Genomic DNA, 27,972 nt, shown 5'->3' on the forward strand with positions numbered 1-27,972 from the left:
TGGAATTGCGGTTTGGTTTTACTCCTTGCTCGGCGCAGCTCTCATGTGTAAGTTGTAGCTTAACAGAGCTTGTAACAAGATAAAGCCTCTTCCCATTCTATCAAATTCTCAGGGTCTTGACAATGTTCACAAACAGAGAGTGGCCGAGGTGCTGAATGACCCTGAGAGCATGGAGAAGCGGCGCAGCAGGGAGAGCCTCAACGTGGATGTGGTAAAGTACGAGAGTGGCCCTGATGGCGGCGAGGAAGTGAGTATGAGCGTAGAGTGGAACGGGGTAAGTACAGTACACAGTTGGACAGAGTAGCCTAGGAGCTCCTCCCTTACAGCTCACCAGCCTGCTGCGCTCTCAGGAGTTTCCTGCTTCATCTACCTCATGGTTTTTAATTTTGCAGAAACAATTAAGAAATGAAGAATAACATTTTGTCTGGCATAATGCTAAAAAACTCATCATATTTAAAAGTTCTAAGATATCCTTTCTGTTGCTGTCCTGAATGGTGATATTTCTGCAAGAATCCCAAGCAGTTGTATCTAAGGCCAAGTTGTGTAATGCTGATTGAGTGTCCTGGTTGTGGTCTGGTGTACAATTGCTTGTCAGTGGTTTGTTTTTACTGGTAGAAGTATTCTTGCAATTAACTCACTTTTGCTTTTTTCCTTTTGGTGCCGTATTTGCTTGTAATTTAAAAGTTTATTTAAAAAAAAATCCATCAGATGGAATCGCAAAAAACATTTCCTATGTAAATATACTGAGTGTTAGCAGTCTCAGAGCAAATTAAAATGACCAGTGTAACACTAAAATAATTCTAATCTCCTCCTCACCCAGCTTGCTGGAGGAAGGAGCACAGCTTTCCAAAGTGCTGTACAGTCCATTTTAAGAGGCAGTGCCATCACATAACAATGTGATGGTGACTTCATGGCTTTCCCATATTAAAATCTGTCTGGAGCCAGGGCTTGTTCCTATTTGTTTTCCATATATTGGCTTCACTGTGTTACACTGATTGTCATAAAGTAAAAACATACATATAATATGTATATATATAGTGTGATTACATGTGCATTTCTCTAACCATTGTTTTCCTTTAATTTGAAGGACAGTGCAAGCTTTCAGTTATTACCTGGCTTATGTAGTTTGCTTCTGTCACCACATTTTCCATGATTTATCCCATTGCTGGCAATGGGATACATGTTGCACTCTTAACTAACTCCCAGCTGCAGTTCTGCTGAAAATACTCTTAGATTATAAAAGTGGTGTTGCTTTTGCTGTGTGGGAGGGGAAGTAGCCTACTTTGCAATATTGAGTGTTCTGAAGCTTCATTTCTCTTACAATAGCAATCTTTTTCTCCCCATCTTTTTGTAAGCAACATGAGACAAAGCTTAGCATTCCAAAGCAACCTTGAGAAAACATCTAGTGCTTTAGTCTTAAAGGAGAATGTTCTTTCCATCTTTGCTTTTGTCTCTTTATTACTGTTTTCTTGGCATTGGTGTTCTCAGTGCCAAGACAGTCAATCAGCATCTATTGTGAATTAATACTGCATCATTAATAAAGCCAAAGTCAGGTTAAATAACTCTCTTTTTAATTCTCATTTTGCCCATTCAGCATTAGAACTGTGTACTGTACTCCTCCCTTAATTTTCACTATACTTTGCATGACTGTATATTCTAAATGAATTAAACTTTTTTCTGTTATAGACATTAATGCATGCAGGGTTTGGATGGAAAGGGCCTCCTGGGGAAAAGCAATAGACAGTATTTCTAGGTCAATATTTGAATCAAAATCAGTGATAAAATTTGCTGGTCTGAAAAATTAAATTTGACATCTGAGGGTAAGCAAGCTTCATTTTTAGTGTGCTGAAGTGGCATTGCTTCATTCTCATCTTTGTTACTTCTTTTTTCCCCCCTCTTGAGAGAAGGTATTTTGTATTACATGTTCTACGTGAAGTGGGCAACTCTCTCTCCCTCCCCCTGCAAGTGTTTCTATCTCAGTGATGTTCTTTCCTCTTCTTTATATTGTGTAGTTTTTTTACCCTTGTGTGTTCCCTCCAGACAAAATACTCTGATTCATAAAGTGGTGTAGAATCTTTTATTTGTGTCTGCAGAGCCTGAAGAGAGGCCTTTTCCATTTAAATTCTTCTGAAGTGGTCAAGCTGACTCTGAGAGAATAGGTAGAGTATGCAAAGGGACAAACTCAACAAAATTCTGTCAGAAGATGTAATTAAGGTCCTGCCATATGTAATGTAATCCATAATAAGCATTGTAGGCTTTGATGTAATATTTTGCACTCTCACAAAAGAACAGAAATATCTATTGAAGTAAATCAGCCAGTAACTATTAAAACAGACACATTTAAGTGAGGTGTTAGAGTGCATCTTTACATGTCACTTTTAAAGTTGATGACTGAAAGTGAACAGAAGATACTTGAAAATACAAGGAAGAACTTGTTCTTAAAAATGGAAGGTGGGAAAGCCCAGATTTGATCTCTTACTATACTTTTATATAAAAAGTAACAGTGAGTCCCTGTAACTGGCATTTTTTAACTGATCTGGCAGCCTGCTGCAGGACAGAATAAAATCCTTGTGCTACTTATTAGAATGTTTGTAGTGTGAGGAATTATCTTTTCATAACTCTAATCCATATGCTTCAGAGAGACAGACTTTTGGGCATGTAAGTGCAGTTCCAGGTGAAGGGAAAATGATGGATTTCACTGCCATAGATGAGAGTTACTCTTGTTTAAATAAGTGCCAGACAGAGGGATGTTGTGGCAGACTAAGTACAGGAGATGGTGATGGTAAGCAGCAGTAATAAGGTGATTCTCATTCTGAATGGCATAAAAATTGGCAATTAAACTTTGCCATAAAAACAGCTTGTGAGTTTTGGTTTTGTTTCCTCTGGCATCAGGAATGTTTTTGTTTTTTTTTTATCCGGAGCTCATATTTTAGAAGTGTTTTGTTAATCAAGCAGTCAGTGTTTAACTTAGGAGTTTGATATTTTTATTTTGATTTGAAGTACCCAAAACCTTGTCTGCTTATTCCTACTTTGCTAGTTAGTTTTACTGTATAGAGTTATACTCCATACTTACCAAATTTGTCTTGCCTTTGGATCATTTTCACTTCTCTGGTATTCCTGATTGCAAACCAGAGGAATAATTAGCCTTTTCCCTGATCTAATACTCCTAGCTGGAATTTAGACTTCAGTTTATTCAATCCTGCAAAGCTGAAGTCTGTCATTAAGTGTGAACAACATATGCAATTTAGTTTGAAGCATAAATACTCAGTTAGATTTAGATCTTCTGATCACTTGGTAGCAGGGCATTTTGCCATTTCCAAGGATAATTTTAATTACTGTTCATTCCAGTTGTTACAGGCAAAGGCTCTCAAGACAGATATCATGAACCTATCAGTAATGGTCTCTGTACTTGTACAAAGAATAAAAAGTGTGCAAGTTGAACCACAGTTTATTTTAAAGGTATATTGATTCAGCTGCCCCTCACTGCATTAGGGACAGTAGAGAAAATTCCACTTGGATTATAAATATAGACACAAACACAGATATGTTCTAAAAATACTTGTGAAAGTGAACTGACCCAGGCCAGTTGGATTCTAGTTCCTTAAGGGAATTATGAGAATTTTGTCTGGAGGTTAGGTGAAGACCTCTTTCTTCTTGCACTTTTGTTTCAAGGAAAATTCCTGACAGAAGTTAAAGCTGAAATGAATGCACTTTGCTCCATTCTTTTTTCTTTTTTTTTTTTTCTTTTTTTTTTGTGTTAATGTCAACTGAAAAAAAATCCCCCTTTTTTTTTTTGTTTCTGAAATGTAATAGCAAAGCTATTTCTTGTTAAAGGTGTTTGTATTTTATACAAATTCTAACTTGAATGCACAGCATCAGTCATGCTCATTTGTCAGTCCCATCTCAGTGATGTAGGTGAAATTGCATAAAGATGTAGGTTCTGGTAACTGCAAGGGCCTGCACTTTGTACTTAGGGGCTGTCCAAACAGTTATGCTGGAAAAAAAAAAAAGTTTTGAACATGACCTAGAAATACTGTAAACTAACTGTTCAAAATTGAAAACTGTTGAATTTTTCCCAACAGTTTCATTCAGTTTTTCTCTCTCCATTTCTGACAGGCCTAGATGCCTTTTGTGATTCTTATACTGTCTCCTGCATGACGGGCGTGCACCATCTTCAAGCTTTAACTTCTCTCTTCAGTACTGACTGCTGTGTTTTAGCAAACCCCTTAAGATTCTTGTCAGAGCTACACTTCCCTGTAAACTGGCCATTCCTTCAGTGCTGGTGTCGTTTTTGGTTTTCTATTTCTGTACCTGTGTAGCTTTGCCAGATATGTATCTAGTCATACCAAATGTTATTACAACCATTTGCTGTGTAATACATTAGTAAAAAAAAACCAAACAAGTAACAATGACCTTTATTAGTAGCTGTTCACTATGGAATAAAGGTAGTTAAAAGTATCACACAAGGTATTATTGAAATGGCATGATGGTGATCTTTACAGGAGAAAAACCAAACCCGTACAAGTAAAGCATGTTCTCCAAGTGCTTTAAAATGTATTTAGAGACCTATTATATGGTTAACATCAATATGGAACTCTGGATGTCTTCACTTACAATTATTCTAAAGTAGCATTGCTGTTTAGTCTTTGTGTGAGATTTTGGCAATTATGCTTTTCTCTACTAATCTTGGTGTTCAGTGATTTGTGTATTTGTCTTTCTAACTTCTAATAAACTCACTCCAACTCAGGTGTCTGTCTTTGCTTAGTAGTGCTTTTTTCTTTTTCAACTCTTCTTTCATAATCACATAGGTTTTCTGTGGAGACTAGGAAGTGGTCACTTCTAATCTTACTAAACTCTTGGGGTTTTGTAAGAGCAAAAACATTTAAAAATAGAATTGTGGTCACTCTGGGTCAGCACAGCAGTGTAAAACATGAATGCAAAATATGAAAAATAAATTTCATTGTGGTTTACTTTTTTGGTAAAGATTAAAAATGAAGCACAGGAATTTGACTATAAGTATTTCTGATCAGAAATATTTTTGTTTAAGGATTTTAGGGTTAATTAAACATGTTTGCAAGTAATGTAGATATGTAGAAAGATGATGGAATGCTTTTGCTTGGGGCTTGTACTCTGTAACCATGGTGTGCTCATATGAAATGGTGGTGGTGAATTGTTGCACTACTGTGGTGGGGCTTTATTAATGAAGAATTGTGGCTTGGGCATGTCTTCACATTTAGAAACCTTTGTTGCACTTTGGAAGGAGCCCTTTTGCTTTGATAAAGCTGTAGCTGTATGGTATTACATGTCTAGGTAAATGTATACAGTATAAGCATATCTTAATAGCCATTAAAAAGTAATAATTCATCCCTGAGATGTTTTCAGGCCAGGCTTGGGGGAGGGCAGCAGCTCCTGCAGTTTCACCTGTGTTCATTTCTTTCAGGATGGCACTGGATCCCTAAAGCGCAGTGGCTCCTTTAGCAAGCTCCGAGCCTCCCTGAGGCGCAGCAGTGAGAAGCTGGTTAGGAAACTGAAGGGAGGAAATTCCCGGGACAGTGAACCAAAGAACCCAGGGTAATTCCTTATCTGCTCTTGGCTGTGCTCTGTCCCCTGCTCTGTGCCCCACTGCAGCCCAGGGGAGCTCCCAGGGCAGTGTTCCCCTCCCTGCTTAGCTAACTGCATAGCAGACACAGCTATGTCTTAAAGAAAAATAAAACAGGAAATAACTTCTTAAACTTCCATTGTAAGTTCTGTAACATCTGAGGATTTATATTTGCTTGTAAGAATTAACTCTTATTAAAAATTTTTTTTCTTTTTGCTGCTTTACCTACTTGAAGATTAGAAAAGCTTCATAGAACTACTGATAAATGTTAATTACCTGCAAAACTATTCTTTTCACACAGCAGTGGAGAATAATAAATGTTACTGGTTTTTACAGTAAAAGCCTGAATACACTAAACCTGCAACTAACATGCTTGATATAGCTTAGTATCTTGATATATTCTTGATATAGCTTTTTATATTGCTGTGAGCATAAAGAGAATTACCAACTGAAGCCCCTCTTGGTTTCTCTTTTTGGAAGACTCAGAGGAGAATGTTGAAAAACTTGAGCCTAGTTGTGCATCTTACTAACATTTTGGCTCCAATGAAATCTGGTAACAATCCACATTTACTGAGTGTGACTGCTCACTCTTCCCAACTTGCCATATGATGATGGATTTGTATGTAATATTTCTAATAAATCCATAAAATCATTCATCACTTCTTGGCTGCTGCAGAGAAGTCAAAATGTTAAAATGTACCTGCTACTTTTCATAGTGGCACTTCTGGGTGTTCCACTCACCCCCAACACAATTGCAGTCAATTTTACAGGGTTTTTGCCCTTGTTGTGAAAAACTAGAAGTCATTTAGTTGACAGGAAACTGCCAGTGTGAACTTGTGCTTTAAAACAGTCATATTGGAGAACTTGGGGTAGTTTCTGATGGAGCTGCTGAATCTGAGTAATGCAGTAGATGATGGTAATGATGGTATTAAGACAGTGACCTGGAGGCAGGGTCTCACTGTGTTTCTGGAAGTGCTCCAGTGAAGTTTTGTCTTATTGTTTTTATGGCTGTAAAACATTAGGTACAGCAGCAGTACATGTACAATTATCTTCCTTGCATACCTGTTTCAAATTCAAATACCTGATCTGAATTTTAGAGTTGTTACTTAAAATTCCACTGCCAGACACTTGATGTTTAAGGCATTGAATAGAATTGAAGGCTAAAATTCCTTTGCATTTATTGATCCATTATTAACAACTACCTCTGAGATAAGAGGTTGGGAGTAAACTATGGAAAGCACCAGATTAAAAGAATGAAATGTGTAAATGTAAAATACTTTAGGGAAAACAAAGGCAAGCCAAAATAGAATAAAAGAGACATTTCCTTCTTTCTCTTCAGTATTAGCAGCTTTATACATTGGTTTTCTGTTTCTGTTCAATTCTGTCCAGAGTTCATACATCATAGTTCAGGTATATTGTTGTATGAATAGATAGATTTATCCATAGCTAAATTTGGATTTTCTCCTCATTTTTGTGAGATGTGGAAAGGCTTTCAGTTTCACAAAAGCCAGGAGGTTTATTCCTTATTCTCTGTAGTATTTATAGCTAGCTCTTTCTGCAGGTAAAGTAATTCCATGTTTATAGGTATAGAAAATGATGCTTACATAGAACTGAAGATATTTGGCTTTGCAGTGCCTGTGAGAACTCCCCTGCCTTGTTAGTGTCTGCACCTGAGTTGTGGTACCTGACCAGAATCCTCTCCCCAAGCTAACATGAGTTACACCCTGGGGTCTGCAGCACCAGATGAGATTTCCTCAGATGGAGGCATTAATGTGGAACAAAATTCAAAGCAAAGCAGTGTCTTCCTTGCTTTCCCTTTCTGACAAAATCATCTTGTTTTTAGATGTCACCATAGTTCTCAAGGAATATTTTATTCTTAAAACTTGCAATAAGTGTATTACATTGCCAGGCTTTTCTGTAGATAGGCACTTTCAGTATATAGAACAATAAATACTATAATTTCTGTTCTTGTAATAAATAGAGTTTTAAAATCCTGATTTATATTAGCTGGTTTTAATAACAAATGCAGAAATTTCTGGTATTAAACACCAGCTTTGTAGGTCATAAAGCATAGCTTACATATTGATATTCCAAGAAATCATTTTGATTTCATTTTATGAAGAAACTTTAGTGAATAGAATTTTCTTTCTTCTTCTTTTAAGTATAGCAAAAGGCACATTCAGTTGTTACCATGCAGACCTTTGGGTTTTAGTGTGTTTGACAGCTGAATATTTCAATACAGACATAGCACACCTATAAATCTTCCTTGCTGTGAAGGCAGCCACTTCAGGCAGAACACTTCTGTGCCTCCCTCCTTACCAGTGCATTCCCTGCCTGTGTCTCGAGGAAGGTTTATTTTGAACTTCATTTACACCTCTTGTTTATACTCTGCTTCTCTAAATAGGAATTGACAGTGCTGGTGTGAGCACTGACTGAGAAATACTTGAATAACAATGACTCACAGGATGAAAGAAGGACTTAGTGTCCATGTTGTTACTTGATACAGAAGGTTGAAGAGAATGAAATGGAAAACTCATCAGGGAAATTGTTTCTTTACAATCCTGCAAATGCATTTTTAAACAAATAAGTATCTTAAAACTGGTCTTTGAAACATGCAATACCTGAAGCAAGGTATCAGTTCTTTAGAGAATTCAGTTCTGTAATAATTTAACTTTGATTAATTAGCGTTCCTTATTTTTTCACGTCAAAAATATTGACCACACAGCAGAACAGTTAAGATTTCTAATCTAAAAGAAAAAAAAACAAGCTTTCATTGTTGCTATTATTTATGCACCAAAAAAATGCATGTTCTTTGTGGAGCCATGTTTGTAACATGGAGGGAACTAAAAGTGCAATTGCCAGACTTAAAGTTCTTAAAAGTGTTGATTTAAACAAACCCAAACAAATAGAAGACCAACCCACAAACAAAGTAGTATCTTGGGTATTAATAATTTTTTTTAATTGGCACTTTAGCAAGAACCTAAAATACCTGTGTGAACTTTTACTGGTGGATTTTCTGTTTCCCTGGAATATTTTCCATAAACCTTTATGCTCCTTTGGAGAGTTTTCTGTAACATTTTGTTTGTTTTACAGATTAACTTCCTTTGACTTCCATATATAACCCCTGTTGTACCTGTTTCCTTGAATAAATGAGAGGTGTACACCATGCATGAGTCCTTGCTTTGTTGTTGCTAACACTCATGTCAAATATTGTAAATTCTGTGCTTCTGGCTTTGGAAACACCAGATGTAGTGCTGGAGAACCAGCCAGGCTGTGTTGTGTGGCAGCTGCTGCCTCGTGTTTTGGTTCATTGTCCTGCTAAGCTTTTGCTTTACCAAAGCATTTCAAACTTGTGCTTTGATTGTGAGCAGTGTTGTTTCAGTAGGAAGAAAATCTGGTTAATATCTAATGTGATCTGTATGGAAAAACCTTCCCATGTTACTGGAAGGCATTGGAAATCTTGCTTTAGCCAGTTGTCCCAAGCTGCAGGTAGCACTGCAGGGTTGGGGCTCATTGTCTTGTGACCAGTTCATCAAATATGTATTCACAGCCCTCATTTAGTTCTGAAAGAGGTAAAGAGCTCATGGAAAATCAGAGCAAATGCAGAATATTCTGAGGAATGGACAGGCACTGGTGTAAAGGACATCAGACATCCCATGATAGGAATCCTAGGGCTGATCAAGAATTTCATGATGCAAAAACTTGAAAATATTTTTTGTTAAATTGTGTGTATATTTGAGAAATATAGATAAATTATTTACCTACCAATTAATCCTCGTTTGAAACAGCAGCAGATACTGCAGTTAATGCAGTGATATTTTGACTGTAGTTTCTCCTGGGTAGGTGATGAATTTTTTCCCCTTTTCCATTGCTTTCCATGCTGTGTTCCAGGGTGCTTGTTACCACTGCTTGGAGTGTTGTAAAGCCAAAAGCACAACCAAAGTTAACAGCAGCAACACATCTTATTTCCTTTCACTTTGAAATAATTAAAATAAAACATTTTAAAAAGTGCTTTTAAAAATTTATTCTGAAGACTTAGCTGAATGAGGCAGAAAGTACCAGACTAACTTCTGTTGTAACTTTTTCAAGGTAAATGCTGCCTACACAACAAACTTGTCTTTCAGATGTTTTTTCCTAAACTGTTTGAATGTTTTGATGCTTTTGTAAGAAGCCACACAAAATTGAAACAGATAATTAATTAATTAATTAATTAAAACTCAGTGTAAGTCACTGTATTAATTTGATATGCTTTAAAAATGGAGATTTTGAGTTAAATCAGTTGCCTGAAATGTTTAAGCTCTGAGGAGCTTGTAATTTTGGGGGGGTTTATATGTAATTAGAAGTGAGTGCAAATATATTTGAAGTTCTGTAGTTGTTACCTTAAAGGCTGTGCCTCAGATCACTTTTGAGGCATTGTTCCCACTCCCTTCACTGTGCATTGCTCGTTGTTGTACTTGTGTTTTTAGAGCTGTAGTTTTCAGCCATTCTGATCAGTTTATCCTTGCATGTTCACTGTCCTGGTTGCAGCATGAAGCGTGCCAGTTCTCTGAATGTTCTTAACATGGGTGGCAAGGCTACTGAAGATCATTTTCAAGTAAGAAGCCCTACAATACTCTTACAAAAATAAATACTGTTAGTAGGGTTTGGGATGAAAAGAGTGTGATAAATAATAACCCAACAACCTCACAGTGATTGTAAGGTCCTCCTTCAGTAAGGTGTTTGAAGGCTGTGCTTAAGGCATCATTCTCTGACACTTTTATGAATTATGATTAATTTTAAGAAAGAGTTCAAGTCTAACCAGGAAAGAGCATTGGCTTTTATGATACCAAGCAGTCTCTGGCTTTGGACTTCTATTACAGTGGATATAAAACTTATGGAATATTAAATTCTTGTAAAAGCAACTTAAAAATGCAAGAACTGTTAAAGCCCAATATTTTCAATATTTTTTTACTGCAGTCTGTTTATTGCAAGGACCCCTGTCATTGTAATTGCTGTATGTTACCAGGTGCCCTTAAACACTTCAGTTGTTTCTGAGGTTGCACAGGAGCAGTCTCAAAAGTTTGTCTGATCTGTGTTGTGATCTGTGTTGTGCTTCTGCTAATGTAAAAACTTACTTTGCTTAACTGTTCATGGTGTGCCCAAGTGCTACTCCTCATTGCCTGTTTTTACCTAACAAATCACTGTTTAAATTGTCAAATGAGTGAGCAATGTTCTTCTAAACACTGCTGTGTGTTTTACTAACACAGTAACTGCTACTAATTTTAGGAAGATAAAATTGCTTCTCTACTAACAAAACTGTAGGTGAGGATCTTCATCACCATCCCCTAAAGTAGCAGCAGGAAAGCCCCAGCTGTGGCTCTTGTTGTACTCCCCAGTGGTGTAAAAGTGGTGGAGCTGTGTGATCCTGATGAATGCTCTGCAGAGTTCTCTGTGGCTGGAAGTGTGAGCAAAACTTTGCTCGGGGTGAGGTTCAGCCAAATCCAGTGCAGGGTAAAGCACAATTCTCTGCAGCAGCAGTGCCAAGGGTGTCAAAGAGCCGTGTCCCAAGTGCCCCTGCCTGGATGGATCCCCAGTGTGTGTTAAACTGATGTCACTTCCAGAGGAGGGGCTTTTTGTTGGTGGCTACAACCCAGTAGTAAAATCAGTTCTTTCTTCTTGTGAACTTTTGTGGTCCCTCCACTATCCATACCCATGGCAATTCCCATAAATGGGCTCTTGCATTTCTGGGAAGGCTTAGGCTGGATTGTAAGGGTGTTTATGCTTTATAGTATTGCTAGTTAAAAATCGGGGAAAAAGATGTTTATTGGACTCTGGAAAGCATCCCCCTATCCAGCATGAACGGTTCTCAGTAGTTGCCTATGTTTGTTCCCATTTGTTAAAACTGGTACTTTGTTTGTTTGCTTGAACTATCTGGACATCTGCTTAATTTCTTTGTTTGTTTTTTTCCCCTTCACGCAGGAACGAAATAATTGTCTGACAGACTCGCGAGCTCTGAGTGTCAGTCATTCTGATCTGGCACACTGAGAGCTGGGACAGAAGCTAGCTAATATTCCTTGTGAATAAAGAAGCACTGAGACCTTCAAAGCTTTGGTTCCTCATCCTTGTCCATAGGAACACCTAGTTTGTAGATGTTGTTGGTTTTTTTCCAATGGACTGCTGTTTTTACTTTTTAAATAGGGACAATTTTAAACACAGCATTAGTGAGTGTTTTCTTCTAAGGGAAAACTATAGATAGGTATTGCTCCTTGCACTGCCCCCGTTCATGCTACTTACATAAATTTCTTTAATAGATCTGACTATTACAGCAGCCCCAAAAAAAAAAAGAGTAAAAAAACCAAACACATTCAATGTGTACCAAAATGCATTGGTGTTGGAAAATATAAAGAAACTGTGTGGCAGTAAATCCATGCAGTGCTGGAATGAGAAATGGATAAATTTATGTGCATTACTGTAGAAATTCCGGTTCAGCATTCTGTAGTGGTGGGGTTTGCCCTTGCACCACTGATTCTTGTAATGGTAGAAGCCTTGGCTAGCAAAACAGCACTTAGACATGACTGACTTAACCACTAGACTGAGCTGTTAAATCCTGCAGAAGTGATGGCTGGGGGTGAGTTACATTTAGATAGAATAAACAGCAACACCTGTGACCATAACTTCTGATATTGTAAGTCTTAGGGCACAATAGTCAATGGATATAGGATGGTTTCTGTACATCAGGAGAAATGGAAAAAAATCTTTACTTTGTGTGATTGAAGAATACTCAAGTTTTGGACTGCAACTGTCCCAGAGCAGCTGCTGCTGCTTTCAGGGGAGCATCGAGCCTCAGGTTGACTTTCTCGCTTGTCCACTGGAATTCACAGTCCCATTCTCTGTTTGCTGAAAATGCCCAACATTTCCTTATGCTGATCCCAAATCCTGCCTTTTTCCACACCAGCTGGTGACAGCAGAAGCAGGCACTGCACGCCAGGATGTCCCACTGTGGAGTGGCTGCTCTGCAAGGACCACTCCCTGCTAAGGCCCTCGTGGAAGCACTCAGAGGCTGTAAGTGACCTGTGTGACCACATATCCATGTTACAGGTTAATATATATATGCTGTCTGTACACAGGACTGCTGCTGGAACAAAGTATGTATGTATGTTTTAAGGATTTTATAGGCCTTAGGATTTCCTTTTGCTTTTCTGTAAAGCTTGTAATTTTGTTCATCTTTTGTAAAAATTCCTATTTGTGTGAAGTTGGATAAGAAAGTAAAAAAAAAAACAAGCAGTGTGTGTAAAAATGTATTTGTGGTCATAGTTGTGAGTTGGAAAATGTCGAACAAAATTAACTTTGGGAAAAGCTGGAAAATTCATTCAAAGTCAGCACCAACTGAAGAAGGTAAAATATAGGAACATAGGAAAGTTTTAGTATTTGAACAGGCTGTGAAAAGTAATTAGAATTAGTACTTAGTAGGAGTTTTTGACTGGGTTTGCACCTGGTTTTAAGTTGGTTACAGTAACTGATGCAGAAGTTGTCTGTGTAATGCACTTAACAATGTTTACCAGGAGGTACCGTCTGAGCATCTCTGCAAAGGAAGCCGTGCATGGTGCACCTGCTTTAGAGAGTGTAGGAATGGTGAGAGACAATGCTGCTAATAATTTTGTAGAAGTTTTAGCACATAGTGCAATTCCTTAATGAACTTGAGCAGGAACAGGTTGTTGCTCGTTTATCTTAACAATAGATACTCATTTAATGTTGACTCTTGAGTTTTAATCTTTTTATTAAGAGCTTTTTATATTAAAAAAATATGTAATATATATGCTTCTTTTCCCCCCCTAAAGTAAAACGTGCTCAGTGCCCCTGCTGGCTGACTGGGCTCCCTGCACAGAGGCAGACTGAGCTGGCTTTGCTCAAAGAGCCGTGTCAGGCTGCCAGGCCAGGGGTGCCCATGTGCAGCCCCAACCCCACTGGAGTCTGGCTTCCAAAAGAACCCCACAGAACTATTCAGACACAAAACTGTTTTGGTAGTAAGGAATTACTTAAACTGAAGGATGGGATTCCCACATTCAGCTTTGAAACAGAATGATTTTTTACAATCTCTCAAGCCCCCAGCCCTGTGTAAATAAGCAATAAATTATGTAACCATGCCAAATGACAATGTACAGTAAGTTTCAAAGTGCAAGACTGTGGTTAGTAGAGGTTGATGGTGAGGGAAATTTCCTGGTCAAGATCTTGCTGGTGGTGGCATTACTAATATTGTGCTTCTAAATGTTTTAATCCTTTTTATAATATTTTAAAGTGTGATGGAAAGTTAAGTTGTTGTGCTAATGCATATTAAACAACTTTTATATTTAAGAGGTTCATTTTTTTTTTCTGAGAAGAAACAAATTTCAAGACTTCTTTAATCCATAATCCCTGAGAACAGTAGCCAGGTCCTTACTGTTAGGAGCCAGTGAGCTGTTAGCAGTTTGAGAACTTTTAAAAAACCCAAACCAAACCAAAGTCAACATTGCCTGTGTTTGAAGCATAGATGAGTTACTGTCAGGACATGGTTTATGTACACTTATATTTCAGACAGCTTCTCAGTTCACTTTTGTGCAAGATTTTCTTTCTTGATTTCCTTTTGTAAGGTTGTAGTTAGAGCTAAGAGTCTGCATAAAGAATATATCCAGAATATCCAGATGTATAATTCTGGGATGTCTTCAGCACCAAATTAAATCAACAGCTCTGATGAAATAGAAAACCAGAAAAGACCTTCAGAATTGACAGACACCTTGTTAGGAAAACTGCAACAGTGCAGTTGTGTTTTTAATCTGGCATTTTTGGCCTTTACTAAAATTTTAAGGGTGAACTTGAATAAAAAGGTAATGAGGACTCCACACTGGGCCTCAGATTCTCCCCCATCAGTGGTGAGTCTGGATGTGGGATGGATTGTACATGGAATTGTTCCTGATAGAAAGGTGCCTGTTGCCCTTCTGTCTCTGGCTGTGTGCTATATTGGCAATATTCATTCTTGAGTTTAGATCTTACTGAATAGTCTTGTAAAATGTAATTGTTCCATGATTTGCTCCTCTTCTGGAGGAGTAACTGACCTGTTGCTGTGGTGTGCCTGCACTTACACAATGCAAAAGGAGTCAGTTATCTACAGTTTGTACTTAGAGTAAATGACACTTTCATCCCCCAAGCACTCCTTAATTAGTAAATTAAAATGGTTTTGAGCTTGAGAAGTATTTGTACTTAAATTGTATAATTTGAATCCAGAGATTTTGCAGATGGTATGATTCTGTTGTAAATATCTAATAAAAGGTGTGTGCAGTGCTGCATTGACAGTTGTGTTTACAGTAGTTGATGATAGTTGGTTTTTGTTATGTAGGTCACATGTTGTGTCTGAAGGCTGCCAAGAGAGTGCATTTTTGGTCATGTTAGTCTGTACTGAGAGAATAAAAGTTAACAGATGTCATGGATTTACAGAAGTACACAGGGGTGGGTGTCTGTGTGTAAATATTTAGAATTGAGGAGTATCTCAAACATCTCCATTGGGTTATTTTTTCCCCTAAAACCATTCACAGTTGTGCCAGTACACTGAATAGTTAAGGTCAGTTGTTAGAAAACCTGAAACAACAAAGCAAGAAGCCAAACAGAGTGTGGGGGTCTGGTAGAGGTCCAAAGGCCCACGCTGGGAGTGTGCTTGTGCTCACAGTGAAGTTGCAACACTTCCTTGGTTACATCTGCTTGTACATGAGAAATATTTAGGGAACCATAGTTTCTCAAGTGTTAACATTTCTTTTCAAAGTGTAGAAGAATATTTAAGTAGTCTTGCAGGATAAAGACTTAATACATTCTAGACTGTAAATCTTCCTTGTAAAAACTACTTCCATTTTTTTCCTTGTATAAAATACAAATCTCAGTTGTGAAACCCAAAGATGAATAAAGCTCTATAAAGGGAAGGTTCTTAAATTGCATTTATTAAAACTTAAGTACATTTCAACACTTTTGACACAGGGCTTCAGTAGACAGGGTGTTGGGTTCCTGTGAGGGTTTGCAGCCCAAAACTGCCCTTGGGGCAGGTGGAGATCCTGGGCTGTGCTGGGGGTGGGACTGAGGGATGGGGCAGGAGCTGGAGTGATTGAGTGTTGGCTGTGAGCCTCAGCTGCATTTGAGATTTCAGGGTTTGTGTGTGCTCATGAGCCAGGAGACAAACTGTAATGTACTCAGACTCAGCTGGAGAGAAATAACCAACAAACCAATGGGGTAATGTCACAACACTTGAGCAGGCAAAATGTTACTTGTTTGTTGGTAAAAGTATTTTTCACCAGGTAAACTGAAACTTTGATTGCAGACCCATCTGTGACTTAGAACACATCAGGGCTGTTCCAGAAAGCAGTTGCAAGTTGCAAAAAAAGGGTGATCAAAATATCAAAATAGACTGAGCCTTCAGAAGTTTCACACTGTTCTGGACATGGCTCACAGCAAGGCAAACTCCTGGGATTGGAGCCCAGCATTTGCTGAGGCTCTTCTGTAAATGAATATCCAGGTAGAGTTTGATGACTCCATGAATCAGCTGCATCTCTGTGTGGCTGCTTTTCCCAGTCAGCACAATGGGATGATCATTGCCTTGGCTGCAGTTCCAGCCCAGCTGCACAGGGCAGGAACAGAGGAGAACTGGAGTGGCACCTGTGCTGCATTAGTTGACCTTTATTGAAGTTATTAGGGAGGAGGCACAGAAGGGGTAAGGGTTTAGGGAGGAGGTGGCCCTGCTTGTCACTTTTTCCTTGGAGGACACAAAGGTTTACTAAGCTTCCTGGTTGGATTTTATTAAAAGAAGCTGTGAGGTCATTTCCAAATACAGAGAATTAAGACACTTTAGAAAAATTATTTAGACACAACTTGTGCTATTTGCACAAGGGCCCCTGAGACATCTGAAGGGGTTGCAGAAGGCACTGCACTGAAAGCAACTCATCCTTTCTGCTTGCTTACACTCTCCTTCCTTCAGCTTCAAGCTGTGCCTGTTCTCCTCTGGAACTTCCCCAGGCTGTCACTCAGGGTCTCTTTTCCTTGAGTCAAACTCAGTTGTCCCTTGAGAAATCTGCCACAGTTCCAGCTGAGGCAGTTTACAGCCAGACAAAGCTTTCAGCTATGCAGCTGCATGTTTCCACATGGAAAGAGGATGAATGTCCTGAAGGAGCTTGACTGGGGACAAGCAGAGGAGGCAGCTGCTTCACAAACACAGGGGTCCTGGCCAAAAGAGACCTGAGCAGTGTCACCCTACAGAAAGATGTGGAGTTCCTGTCTGGGCCAGCAGCAGGAGGAGGGCAAAGGGGAGAGCTCCACGAGTGTGGGATACAAGTGAGCATCACTCACTGCTGAGAGCAGCCACACAACAGAGGCCTCTGGACAGTGTCACTTCACCTGGCTTGCTTTCACATGGAACAGAGCAAAGGAAAAATTCAGCCATAGGAGGAGTGGATGTCATGGCAGTGGTCTGAGGACAGCAGAAAAATGTGACAAATAGCAAAAAGACAGGAACAAAACCCATGTGAAGCTGTAACTGAACAAAAAAATCACCTCAGAAGAGCAATAGCATCTGAATGGATGAAAAGAGCTGAAGGTGCCCTTCAGGATCATGGCTGAGCTGAGAGCCCAGCAGCAGGGACACAGGACATGAGAAGCAGCAATCCAGCAAACCATGAAGAATGCTGATTTAGCAAAACACAGAGCAGGGCAGAGCACCAGGGAGAGCACAGAGAGCTTGCCCTGAGGCTACACAGCTTCAGCAATGGGCAAAGAGAACAGGGGATGAGGGATGTGGTTTGCTGTCCTTCAAATAAAGGAGACTAAAGATGCTTTTGCTATGAAGGGAAGGGACTGGAAAGCAGGAAAAGAGTGGAAATGAACCATTAAAAAATTTTAAAGAGTGCTATGAAGCTAGATACAGTCAGCTAGTACAAAGGCAGTGCAATTTTAATTCTTACAGTAAGATGTTAAAGTACCTTGATGGGATTATTTTCATTAAAATCTTAATTACAAATGGTTTTAAAATAGGACAGTTGCTTTGTGACAAAGAATGGCTATCCTTAATTGGCAGCATGAGACCCAGAACCACCAGCAGGCAACATAAACTGCTTGAATTTCAAGTCCTGTTGGGTCTGGGAACAGGGTACAAAACTACAGTAAATGCTGTTTTTAGATGAGCATGTTATTAAAATAAAATTAGACATCATGGGGATTGCTACATCCCACTCTACTGTGCAGCCTCCACCTACCCACAGCTTCCCTTTCCTTCAGAACCTCCAGGACATTCATCTCACAAGGAAAAGCTGAATATCCAAGAGTAAAAAGATCATCTTGCACAATGCAGACAAGGCTAAATGTAGCCACACCATTGCTCATATACCTCACCATCAGTTTCTCTCATCTAGGAACAATTGCATTTCACCAGTAATTCTTCCTGAAAGCAAAGCCCTGGTACATTTTTGGAGCAGGAGGCTTTACTATGCAAAAGTGTTACTTGATTCCTTTTACACCTTCCAGCTGTACTGTATAGTAGCAGAAGGATGGAGGAAGATGAGGAGCAAAAACAACACTTAAAGTCCTGCTACTGCCAGGGCCGGGTGCCGCCGCTGCAGGGGAGTGGCCAGGCAGCCACACCCGCCGGGCCATCAGCCTCATCAGCAGCTGGTTGGACCAGGTTATCCCAAGGGCTGGAGTGACTCTGCTGCCCGCTACCCTGGAAGGGAAGTATGACACATTTCTGCATGCATGGATTTCATAGGAAATACCTTCTGTTGTAACCAAACTGCACTAGAAGGCATCGTGTATTGTTTTTCTAAGATATATTGAAAACTATGGGTCCTTGAAGACAGAGGTGACAGGGTTACTCACAAAACTTAGGTTCTCCCTGTGGCAAGGAAACAGCCGGAGGAGGAGTGATTCTGTACAGAACAGCTGTCATTCTTTCAACTACAGCTAGGGGGGAATACCTGCCTCCATCTGGACAGGCCTCTCTTGCAACAGGAAAACCACACAAGAAAAATGGTTGAACTTTTAATATCTGAAGTGTGTAACTGTTGGCCTTGGATTCCATTTGCAGGTATATTTAAAAATGGTGGGTAAACAAAAGACTGCATTTGTGTGACTTTCAACTCAAGGTTTCCTGGGAAAAGTGCAATTTCTCTAGTAAAATAAATACAAGATAACCAGGGAAAAATAATAATTGAACCTTATTCTTGTTCTGTGTTAGTTCCAGAATCTGAAGAACAGAAGGAACTCCTCACAAACACCCATTTATGTAGCACCCAATTTATGCAGTAAATCAAGGTTATAGTTAGGATTCAAACAACAAATATGTACATTTGAATCCTGTTAATATCTTGGTGTCAGAAGATACTATTTTGGGTTTTTTCTTAGCTTACTAACACTGCCAGCTGCTAGGGTTTGGTTGCTGTATTTTTTAAGCAGACAGGAGGTGCATGCAGTTACATCAGAGACAAGATGCAGAAATACTCTCGTGTCAGCAGGTACTCAGGCCATTAACTCCAGAGAATTTTTCCTGCTAACTTGTGATCAGGGATTACAGTGTAAATGTGTATGACAGTTTCTTCCCCTTCACAGTACGAGCTAGTGCAAATCCAGCATTGCTGGGTAGATGCCCCAGTGCTCCTCACATGATTTTGTAGCCTACCCTGGAGTGACAAAGATCAGAATGGTTCAGAGCTGCTGTGTTTGACATTGTCATTCTGTGTGGGTGACTCACCTGCAACTGCACTGAGCAGCTTCTGACTCACTCACTGCATCCGTCACCTGGAGCACAAAAACAGATTTGCAGCTGACCTGGGGTTCTGGGTTTGTATTCAGCAAGCACGAGGGCAGGGAAGGGAACCAAGGCAAGAAAATCCAAGTTATCAGAGCATATATTAAGCCAAGTTAGAAAACACTTATTCTTTCAAGGCAAACTAAAATGGATTTGGGAATCACAAGCTGAGTTTGTAGCGTTAGAACTACTTAGCAAGTACAGCTTACATTAATTAAATTACTACTAGATGGATGCCTTGTTTGTTAAAAAATAAACCCAAACCACAAACAAATCCCCCACATTCACAAAACTGTTCCAGTGCTGTAGCTGGAGAAAAAAAGTACAAAAGCCCAGATCTCCCAAAAGTGCCCTGCTCTCAATGATTTCACTACCTTTGAAGTTTCTCTGTGGCCTGCCTGCACATTGACTTACCCCTTCCCAAGGCCACACTGGAGCGTGAATGCTTCACCTCTGGCATTCAGATGCTCCTTCAACTTGTGAGCAGACTAAGAGCAGTGTCTTGCCTTGTTTTCTCAAAAGAAACCTCTTTGTGACCAGTGTCATTGTGAGCTTGTTTTGGTCCAGCTCAAGCCAGTGCATGCACTTTAGTGCTTCAGTAATCTCAGCAATCACACAAAACTGCTGAATTCCACAGAAATGCAGCGAAGTCCCTGGTGCTTCACTGTCTCCTGGAATATAACTGCCTGCAGAGCTCCCAGAGCAATCCTCCTGACAATGGCATTTGAAGCCAGTGGTAAGAACTCTGTTATTTTCCTTTGATGCTCTGTGCAGTTGCTATACCTACCTATTTCTGTTAGCTTTAGTGGACAACTTTTGAGAGCATTAACTTTTGTCATTATATTACAAAGGTTCCATATTGTTGTCTCCTTATTGCAAGAGTTTCATACCTCCTTAATGTTTCTCTTAGGCAATTCCTCTAAGCACAGACTCCTTCCTCTTCTCACAGTAGCCAACCAACTCCAGTTCCCCTCTCAACCAGCCAACCCACTCTTTTATAGTACTCTTCTCATTGGCTACAGCTGTGGCCTGTTAAAGTCAGGCCTGTTCCTAATCTCTAATAATTGGCTCAGCTGCAACTCCTTAGGGGTAAGATTACTTTCTATACTACCTTTATTTTCTTATATTCTATCTCCCTACAATTAACAGCCTATAAAAGTTTAAGTAATAAACTTTGAGTAGTTAACATTTACTAAAGTACATCAGTTTAAGAAAGCTTCAGTTTCCATCAGTCATCAACTGACGGTGGTAAATACAGCACCATGAAATCTGCATTTACACAGATTGTTCCATCACCCTCCAGCCATTTATCAAGCAGTCCCTACAGATAAGAAGCCATGGGATACCATACCTGGTTAATGCACACGATGGGAGTCCTGAACCTGGTGCTCAAGCTGTGCAGCTGAGCCCCAAAGGCCTGCAGGTATCGAGCCTTCAGGGCAGCGTCAGCCGGGCCGAACTCCGCGCGGAACAGCGCGGCCATGGAGTCGATGAGCACGAGGCGCGCCATGCCCCGGGCCAGCAGCAGGGACAGCCTCCTTGTCAGGCACTGCTGGAACGTGTCCTGCCACACACACACACACACAGGGACAGTGACACAGGGCAAAGAACCCTGCTGGACATCAGGAGACTGAGCTACAGCAATCACCACTGCACATGAGCTCAGGGAGTTCTGAATCATGAAGGCAGCTGGTAGATCTCTGAGTCTCACCAGTAACCACATCTGGTGGTTTTACTGAGGAAGAGACAAAACTGCAACCTGCATTTACCTGCAGCTCTGACTTCACTGATACTTTTAAATCTCAAAGGTGTAGTACTACACTCCTAAACTGTTTTGTTTTCATAGAGTTATTTAATGTTAAGGGGTTGGAATGCACCTTCAAAATCTTCCAGTCCCAACCCCCTACCATGGGCAGGGACACCTCCCACCACACCAGGTTGCTCAGAGCCACATCCAGCCTGGCCTTAAACACTGCCCGGGATGGGGCATCCACAGTTTCTCTGAGCAACCTCTTCCAGTAACTCAGCACCCCCACAGCAAAGAATTTCTTCCTAATATCGAAATTTCCCCTCTTTCAGCTGGTACCCTTGCCCTGTCCACATGTCCTGACAGACAGTCCCTCTCCAGCCTCCCTGCAGCTTCTTCAGATACTGGAAGGCTCCTATGAGGTCCCCCATAGGAGGGACCTTTTCTTCTCCAGGCTGAACAGCCCCAACTTTCTCAGCCTGCCTGGGGAAGGAGTGGTTCTCACTGAAACACTCGGGACATGAGACTATCTTAAAGTGTTCCAAACCAGTTACAAACTGTGCTGCTCTTCCACTAATGCCCTTAACAGTAAAATACTGCCTCAAATCCATATTGATCAAGAGTCTTAGAAACATTCTTTGTGCTACTACTTACCAGGTCTGCTGCCTGCTCAACGAAAATATTGTTTCCAAATCTGATCTTCTGTATGATTTCAGCTGGAACATCTGCACGCAGCTTGTGCTGTTGGTCTATGAGCTGCTGCAAACGTTTGCTTGGGAAAACATCTTCTGTACAAATGTAGACAGCTCCTGTAGCCAAGGAAACCACAGGGCTCTTACACACACAGTTTTCTTAACAGCACACATACTATGGCAGACATTCTGCATTGAAAAGCTACACACACAGATTTGGAAATTCATGTTTGTTTGGTTATTTTGTAACCATGTTGAATCAGTGATGAACAAAAACCCCACTTCTGTGACTCTCCTGCAGATGCCTGCTCCTTTCTTCAGCACCAGCTGGGACAACTGGATTTGTACTCACCACTGGGTGACACTCACTGTGCACAGCTGTGGAGCACCTGATCCCCTGCCCTTGGGATCAGGCGTATCACACTTTATCCAACCCACAGAGTGACACTGCACAGTCTGCCTGCTTCAGCCAGAAATCCAAACCACAGCATTATGAATTTCATGCTAAAAACCTGTGCTAACTTGTGTTGAGACAACAGCTCCTAAGTAAAACTTTCTGGCCTTCTCAGCTGCCATGCTTATTTAAGCTGACTGCCTTCTGCACAGTGTTGCTTTAATGCTGAAAAACAGGGATTTCTCTACTATGAATTGTGGGCTCACAGAGAAATCATCTGCTTTCTGAAAACCAGACCTGCCTTAAGCAGGAGGTCACTTGTCCTCTCCTTGGTTTACTTAAAAAGGGTGGAATGTCCATTTCTTCAGATTTCATAGTCACTGGGGTTCTTCCAGATGCAGATTTGCATTTCTAGATAGATTGATGCTCCATTGATTAAATAATTGTATTTTGATCCATAGTTATTGCAACATTCAGGACACTGAAAACACAGTCAGAAGTCCAACAAAACCCAAACAGAAATCAGCAATTTCATCAAATCTGTTATTTAGGCCAATAAATGTGTTATGCTGGTCATTGACAAAAAATACCAGCAAAAATCAACCAAACAGGAATAAAACCTACTAAAACCCCCCAACCTCAAAAAGAAAAAATTTTGCTTCCTATGATCATAATCTGTCAGGCACCAAACCAGTTTGTTACCAAGAATCAGTAGCAAACATTATTTTCTAATTCAGAATTCTAATAAGGATATTAATTTGTTCCATTATATTCACATATTATTTATGAATATGGGCATATAAAATAAATTCAGCCAACACAACTGAACACAACTGACATTCCTAGAACAGCAGAAAGATATCCTGGAGGCAAAGGAGGCCTTTGTTTACTTTCAGCATTTCTTTGCTGCCAACCTCCTTGTCCTGAGAATTACAAACATGACTAGCACTAAATTAAATGAAGTAACTGTTTAAAGAAATGTATTTCAACATCACCGCTTATGAGAAGGGAAGTTTCTAATCAGTAAAAAAATACAATGCAGGGAGGGATAATAATAATATAGAGATAATTTTAAATCAGTAGCAAAATCTTCCACTGGTAGTGCAGAGTTCTGTGAGAGTTTCTAAGCATTGCTGTTCTCCTCAAGTTTCCTAAAGGATAAAACTCCTCACATTTAACCTGAGCTGTAATTGCTGTATTTCTCACGGGAGGCTCAACACAAGAGTGCCAGTAGGGTGTTAGGCACCTTCCTTTGTTCCTTGATTTCAACACAAACAGGAAGAAGTGCTGGAGCATGGATAAAAATGTATTTAAACTATGTGCAGCAGTTAGCAGCAGCACACAAAGGAACAGAACAAAATATAATTGCTTCTGCTCTGATTAATGACATCATGTAATGTAAGCCATGGGCTACTCACAGCCCTTTAAGCAAGATCTCAATTTGTACAGTCCATGATTTTTCCACGTGGGTGGATATAGTTCAAGAAATGAGTAAGTTTCCCCACAAGGAGCCACTGAGCTGCCAGATAAAGCCAGTGCTGTGTGGAAGGAGCAGCAAGGCCACAGGCAAAACACACCTAAGGCAGACTACCAGAATTCTCAGAAGTGACACAGGCTTCCTCTCTTTCTATGGCAGCAATAGTAAAAAAAAATAAAAATTGGGAGTTAGATTAATATGACAGAAGGGTAAAAACACCATACTCAAATCAAAGAATAAACCTGTATACTTTGGTAAACCCAGGAAAATCACAGGTACAAAACAAGGTTACCTATCTTCAATTATATTTCCATTGATTTTACTCTGTAAATCAGTACAACTATTGTTATCAAAACAAATAATCTTTGAAATTTGAAATCCCCAGCTAGGGAATATATACCATAGACCCAAGATGTTTGTAGAAAGTTATCTGCTGAGCTGTTCTGCTGACCTGAGGAGCCAATGAGCTCTCAGGACAGCACCACTTCTCTTATATTGTTTGAGAGTGTGTTGAGTTGAACCCAGAGTGGCAGACAGGCAAACAACGGCCAGCAGGAGTTGTGAATTAAGTTAAGTTGTGCTGCAGGATGTGCACAGCTTTTCTCTCTGCAAACACACATTAGTCACTAACTGGCCTCCTGCTGAAGTTAGCCATGCACTGGGCCTGTGCACCTGCCTGGATGAGGTTCCTGAGGACAGTGTATTCCCTCAGATGGGAACTGAAGCCAGGTTTAGTTCAGCACTTACCAGACTCTAAGCCACCATACTTGTAAGGGTACTGCACACACAGGCACAGCTGTAAACTAATCTGAGTCTTCCCAGCAGAACTCTCCCCAGCAAGCTCTGTGATTCCCACCAAAGGAATGCCTCCTTTTAGCAAGCTGTCCAGCACTGAACATCCCAGGCTCAGCTTCTGGTGCTGGGAGGTGAAATGATCTTTATCTTGGTAAAGCTGAAGTGCTGCAGGGTTTGGGAGTGGTTTTAATGATTGAAAAGAAAAAAAAAAAAAAGAAAAAGTAGTTTCATTTATTATTTTTCCAACACACAATGATACAAAATAGATGCTGTATACAAGGTTTATCCCTACAAGGGATGCTTGCTTTGTTGATGGAGAATTTCCCTAATTCAGCCTGGTCTTCCCCACCTCTCTCCCCATGAGACCTCTGCTGAGTATCTGTACAAAGATTGATAATTTACACTGAGTTCTTTCCTCCTCTCAAACTCTTTTTTTCCTTTCTCTGCCTTTAAGGTGTCCCTGAGGAAAGTTACACTCTGAGAGGATTTTGACAGCAAAGGTTCAAGCACAGCCATTATGGAAACAGAAGTAGCAGAGTACAAAACAGCACAGCAGGCATCTGGTCAAAGCCTGAAGACACATGCAATCACAGGAAAATAGGTTTTAAATACAGATTTGTCATTAAGAATTTGTGCAGAAGGAGCTATTAGGTCCTGCTTGTTTTGGAATGAGGTGTTTATGACAAAGCAGTTTATGAAGCTTTTAATATATGATATAAAGTTTTCAACTAGTCTTAGTCCAAAAGGAGAATAGTGAGAGAGCGGAAGAGAGTGTGAAAGAAAAAGGAAATATTTTGTTCCGGTGTTTAAGTGTTTCAGACTGGAGAAATACTTTGTCCTGTTTCAAGCAGGTTCAATCCTGAAAATGACACCCATTCACTTCCATTTACCCCCAGGGGAGCTGTCCTTAGCATAGTTAAATCAATCACTACAGCACAATTAAAACACTTCTATTCTCATTTTAAACCCACATTCCTGTGTCATTGAGGAGCCAGAACCACAATTTCTCCCAGTGATAGTTATTTTGAGCTTTAGATAGAAGATTTTTTATGCCCTGACTGCATTACCTGTGACCATGCTGCTCCTCCTCAGTGTGTGAGAGACTGTTTTCAGCAGGCACTGGATGTCTGCACTGGAGAGCTTCATCAACCTCTGCAAGTCTGCTCCAGACAGGTTTAAAATCTCTTTTACTGATTTTATGTCAGCTGAAACAAGAGGAATTGTTATAAATATTTTTGGCTGTCTTACACAGCAAAGTTTTCCCAGTTTGTAATTCTCATTTACTTGGGGTTTATCTATGCTGAATTCTTGTACAGTGAGCAGGCAACACTCACGTGGAATGTACCAACACAAGCTGTAAAATTGTTTGGAAATTTATTATTGAAGCATTGGCAAAACCCAACACTTCCAATTACTCAGAAAACTTCTTCATAAAATACTTAATTACAGTTCTAAAATGTAAGTGTTCATCTGCCTGCTTATACCCACAAACACACAATTATGTCAAGGATGTCACTGTGGTGAGAGATCTGTTAGAGGCAATGGCAAATTAAATTACCTTTTTTCAGGGCAGCAATTGTTTTAGGGTTCAAGTCAAACTGGTCCCAGTCCATCTCCTCACACAGCACAGCAATGAGCAGCACATCCCATAATTATCTGTGATAATTATCTGTGATAATTATCTGTGATAAAAGATAATTATCTGTGATTAAAGTGGCTTTTATCACAGACACAGGCAAGAAAAAAATAGGCATAAATCAGTGTCAAAAGTTTCCAGAACTTTTTTTTTTTCTTCCTATTTTTAACAATAGATTTATCAGTTATCTTAGAGAAGTAGCTATTATTCTGGGGTTATGTTATTATGAGAATTATTGCTATTATTATTATTTTATATATTGATATAATTTTACTTGGGAAGAGTGAGGCCAGCAGGCTGAGGGAGGTGATTCTCCTCCCTCTATTAGCCCTAAGTGAGGCCACATCAGGAGTGCTGAGTTCAGTTCTGGGCTCCCCAGCACAAGAAACACAAGGAGCTACTGCAAAGGGGCCCAGCAGAGGCCACAAAGGTGATGAGGGGTCAGGAGCATCTCTCTGCTGAGGAGAGCCTGGAGAGAAGTCAGAGAGGGGATCCCATCAATGCATATCACAATCCAAAGGTGGTGCCAAGAGGATGGAGCCAAACTCTCTTCAGCTTCAGCTCAAGGTGAAGAAGAGCTCTTACACTGAGGGGGGCAGAGCACTGGAACAGCTGCCCAGGAAGGCCACAGGGACATTCCAAACCCACCTGGACTCATTCCTGTGTCACTGCTTTGGGTGAGCCTGCCTGGGCTGGATGATCTCCAGAGCTCCCTTCCAACCCTGGCTATTCTCTAATCCAGCCCTTTGGCAGAAGTCTTCCCTGATGGCTGTTTACATTTATCCTATTAAAGAATTCAACCAATAATCCTTTAAAAAAGCAGTTAAGAGCTCCTGCTAGTTTTAATTGCCTGTAATTCTGCATAGTGCTTTTGCTCTATGTGCAGCTCACAAGCAAGCTGGAGCATTTATTCCTGCCCTGTCACTCTTCACACGAGCCTTTCATTTTCTAAGAGAAAAAAATCTCACACTCGAGCAGTTTAGGATGACCCAGGATTATTCATGCATTGGACAGTCAAATATACATTTATTAGCTAAAAGAAAATTTAATATTAAATTGTTAAAATCTGTTTGTTTCTTGTAACGACCTTTAACAGTTTTTTAAATACTTTGGTACAAAACAAAAACAGTTTAGCCCCATGGCTGCTTAGAAAGCACTGTGAGGTTCTTAGCATTATTCTGACATATTTATGAAGGATTGCAGCAGACAGCCGGTGGTTATATGAGCATAAACGACTTTATGAACAATCCCTTTTTCAACATGGGGGGAGAGGTTGTGACGGGTGCTAATAACAGAATAAATCTAAAAGAGAAGCAAGTTACTATTAAGTAACACCCATTTAAAGCAACGATCTGAAAAAATTCAGAAGCCGAAACTTACCGACATCAATCACGGTTACGACGGCCCTCGACTGAAGGGCTCCAAACCATTGCTGTGCTCACAGGGAGCCGCTCCATGGATGAGGCCCAGGGGAGACCGAAACACCGGGAGCGGGCCACGGGACCGGCAGCGGCCGGGGGAGCGGGGGACGGACAGCCGGACACACGGACAGCCGGACAGAGCACGGCGCCGCCACAGGGCCCTCACGCAGTCACGAATCTCCCGCCGCCCGTGCAGCCAATCAGCGAGCAGCCTGCCCGCCGCAGGCCAATCAGAGCTCCCTTCAGTGACTGCCCCGGCGGGACAGCCAATGGCAGGGCGCCGTTCCTTCCCCTCCCGCTGGGCCGGCCGGGAGCAGCGAGGCTGGGCTGGGCTGGGCTGGGCTGGCTCAGAGCCTCGGGCGGGCGCTGGGGCCTCTCTGCGGAGCCGCTCTCTGCGGAGCCGCCCCTCGCGGCCGCGGCGGTCC

At 40.6% G+C, this 27,972-nt stretch overlaps 2 protein-coding genes across 5 annotated transcripts in view; one reads left to right on the forward strand and one right to left on the reverse strand.

The window, feature by feature from the left end:
* KLC1 (kinesin light chain 1) overlaps window positions 1-14,902 on the forward strand; it is a 46,556-nt gene extending 31,654 nt beyond the window's left edge. Inside the window, exons 13-16 of one of the 4 annotated variants that reach the window (XM_066551524.1) lie at window positions 113-274; window positions 5,441-5,571; window positions 10,127-10,193; window positions 11,558-14,902. In XM_066551524.1, coding sequence (XP_066407621.1) covers window positions 113-274; window positions 5,441-5,571; window positions 10,127-10,193; window positions 11,558-11,623 — 426 coding nt within the window. In that variant the 3' untranslated portion in view covers window positions 11,624-14,902. Of the gene's footprint in view, window positions 1-112; window positions 275-4,116; window positions 4,747-5,440; window positions 5,572-10,126; window positions 10,194-11,557 lie in introns of those variants that run through there. The other 3 variants (XM_066551525.1, XM_066551526.1, XM_066551527.1) reach the window with 3 other exon arrangements.
* Window positions 14,903-15,519: 617 nt separating this feature from the next.
* XRCC3 (X-ray repair cross complementing 3) lies at window positions 15,520-27,849 on the reverse strand. The gene is made up of 8 exons (XM_066551529.1): window positions 27,507-27,849; window positions 26,049-26,172; window positions 25,558-25,695; window positions 24,443-24,655; window positions 21,787-21,941; window positions 20,737-20,949; window positions 19,329-19,375; window positions 15,520-18,302 (listed from the first exon to the last, which is right to left on the reverse strand). Exons 2-8 carry the CDS (start codon window positions 26,101-26,103, stop codon window positions 18,080-18,082), a joined length of 1,044 nt encoding a protein of 347 aa, XP_066407626.1. The 5' UTR covers window positions 26,104-26,172; window positions 27,507-27,849; the 3' UTR covers window positions 15,520-18,079.
* Window positions 27,850-27,972: the final 123 nt, after the last annotated feature.

This window comes from Molothrus aeneus, chromosome 6 (genome assembly GCF_037042795.1).
Source record: "Molothrus aeneus isolate 106 chromosome 6, BPBGC_Maene_1.0, whole genome shotgun sequence".
Lineage (NCBI taxonomy): Eukaryota > Metazoa > Chordata > Aves > Passeriformes > Icteridae > Molothrus > Molothrus aeneus.

Bases quoted from the DNA above. Each gene is read 5' to 3' on its own strand.
- XRCC3 (XM_066551529.1), bottom strand. From the start codon at position 26,103: ATGGACTGGGACCAGTTTGACTTGAACCCTAAAACAATTGCTGCCCTG. The intron at 21,942-24,442 runs GTAAGTGCTGAA...CCTTGGCTACAG, and splicing joins GTATGGTGGCTTAGAGTCTG to GAGCTGTCTACATTTGTACA. The intron at 18,303-19,328 runs GTGAGTCACCCA...CTTCCCTTCCAG, and splicing joins GCTGCTCAGTGCAGTTGCAG to GGTAGCGGGCAGCAGAGTCA.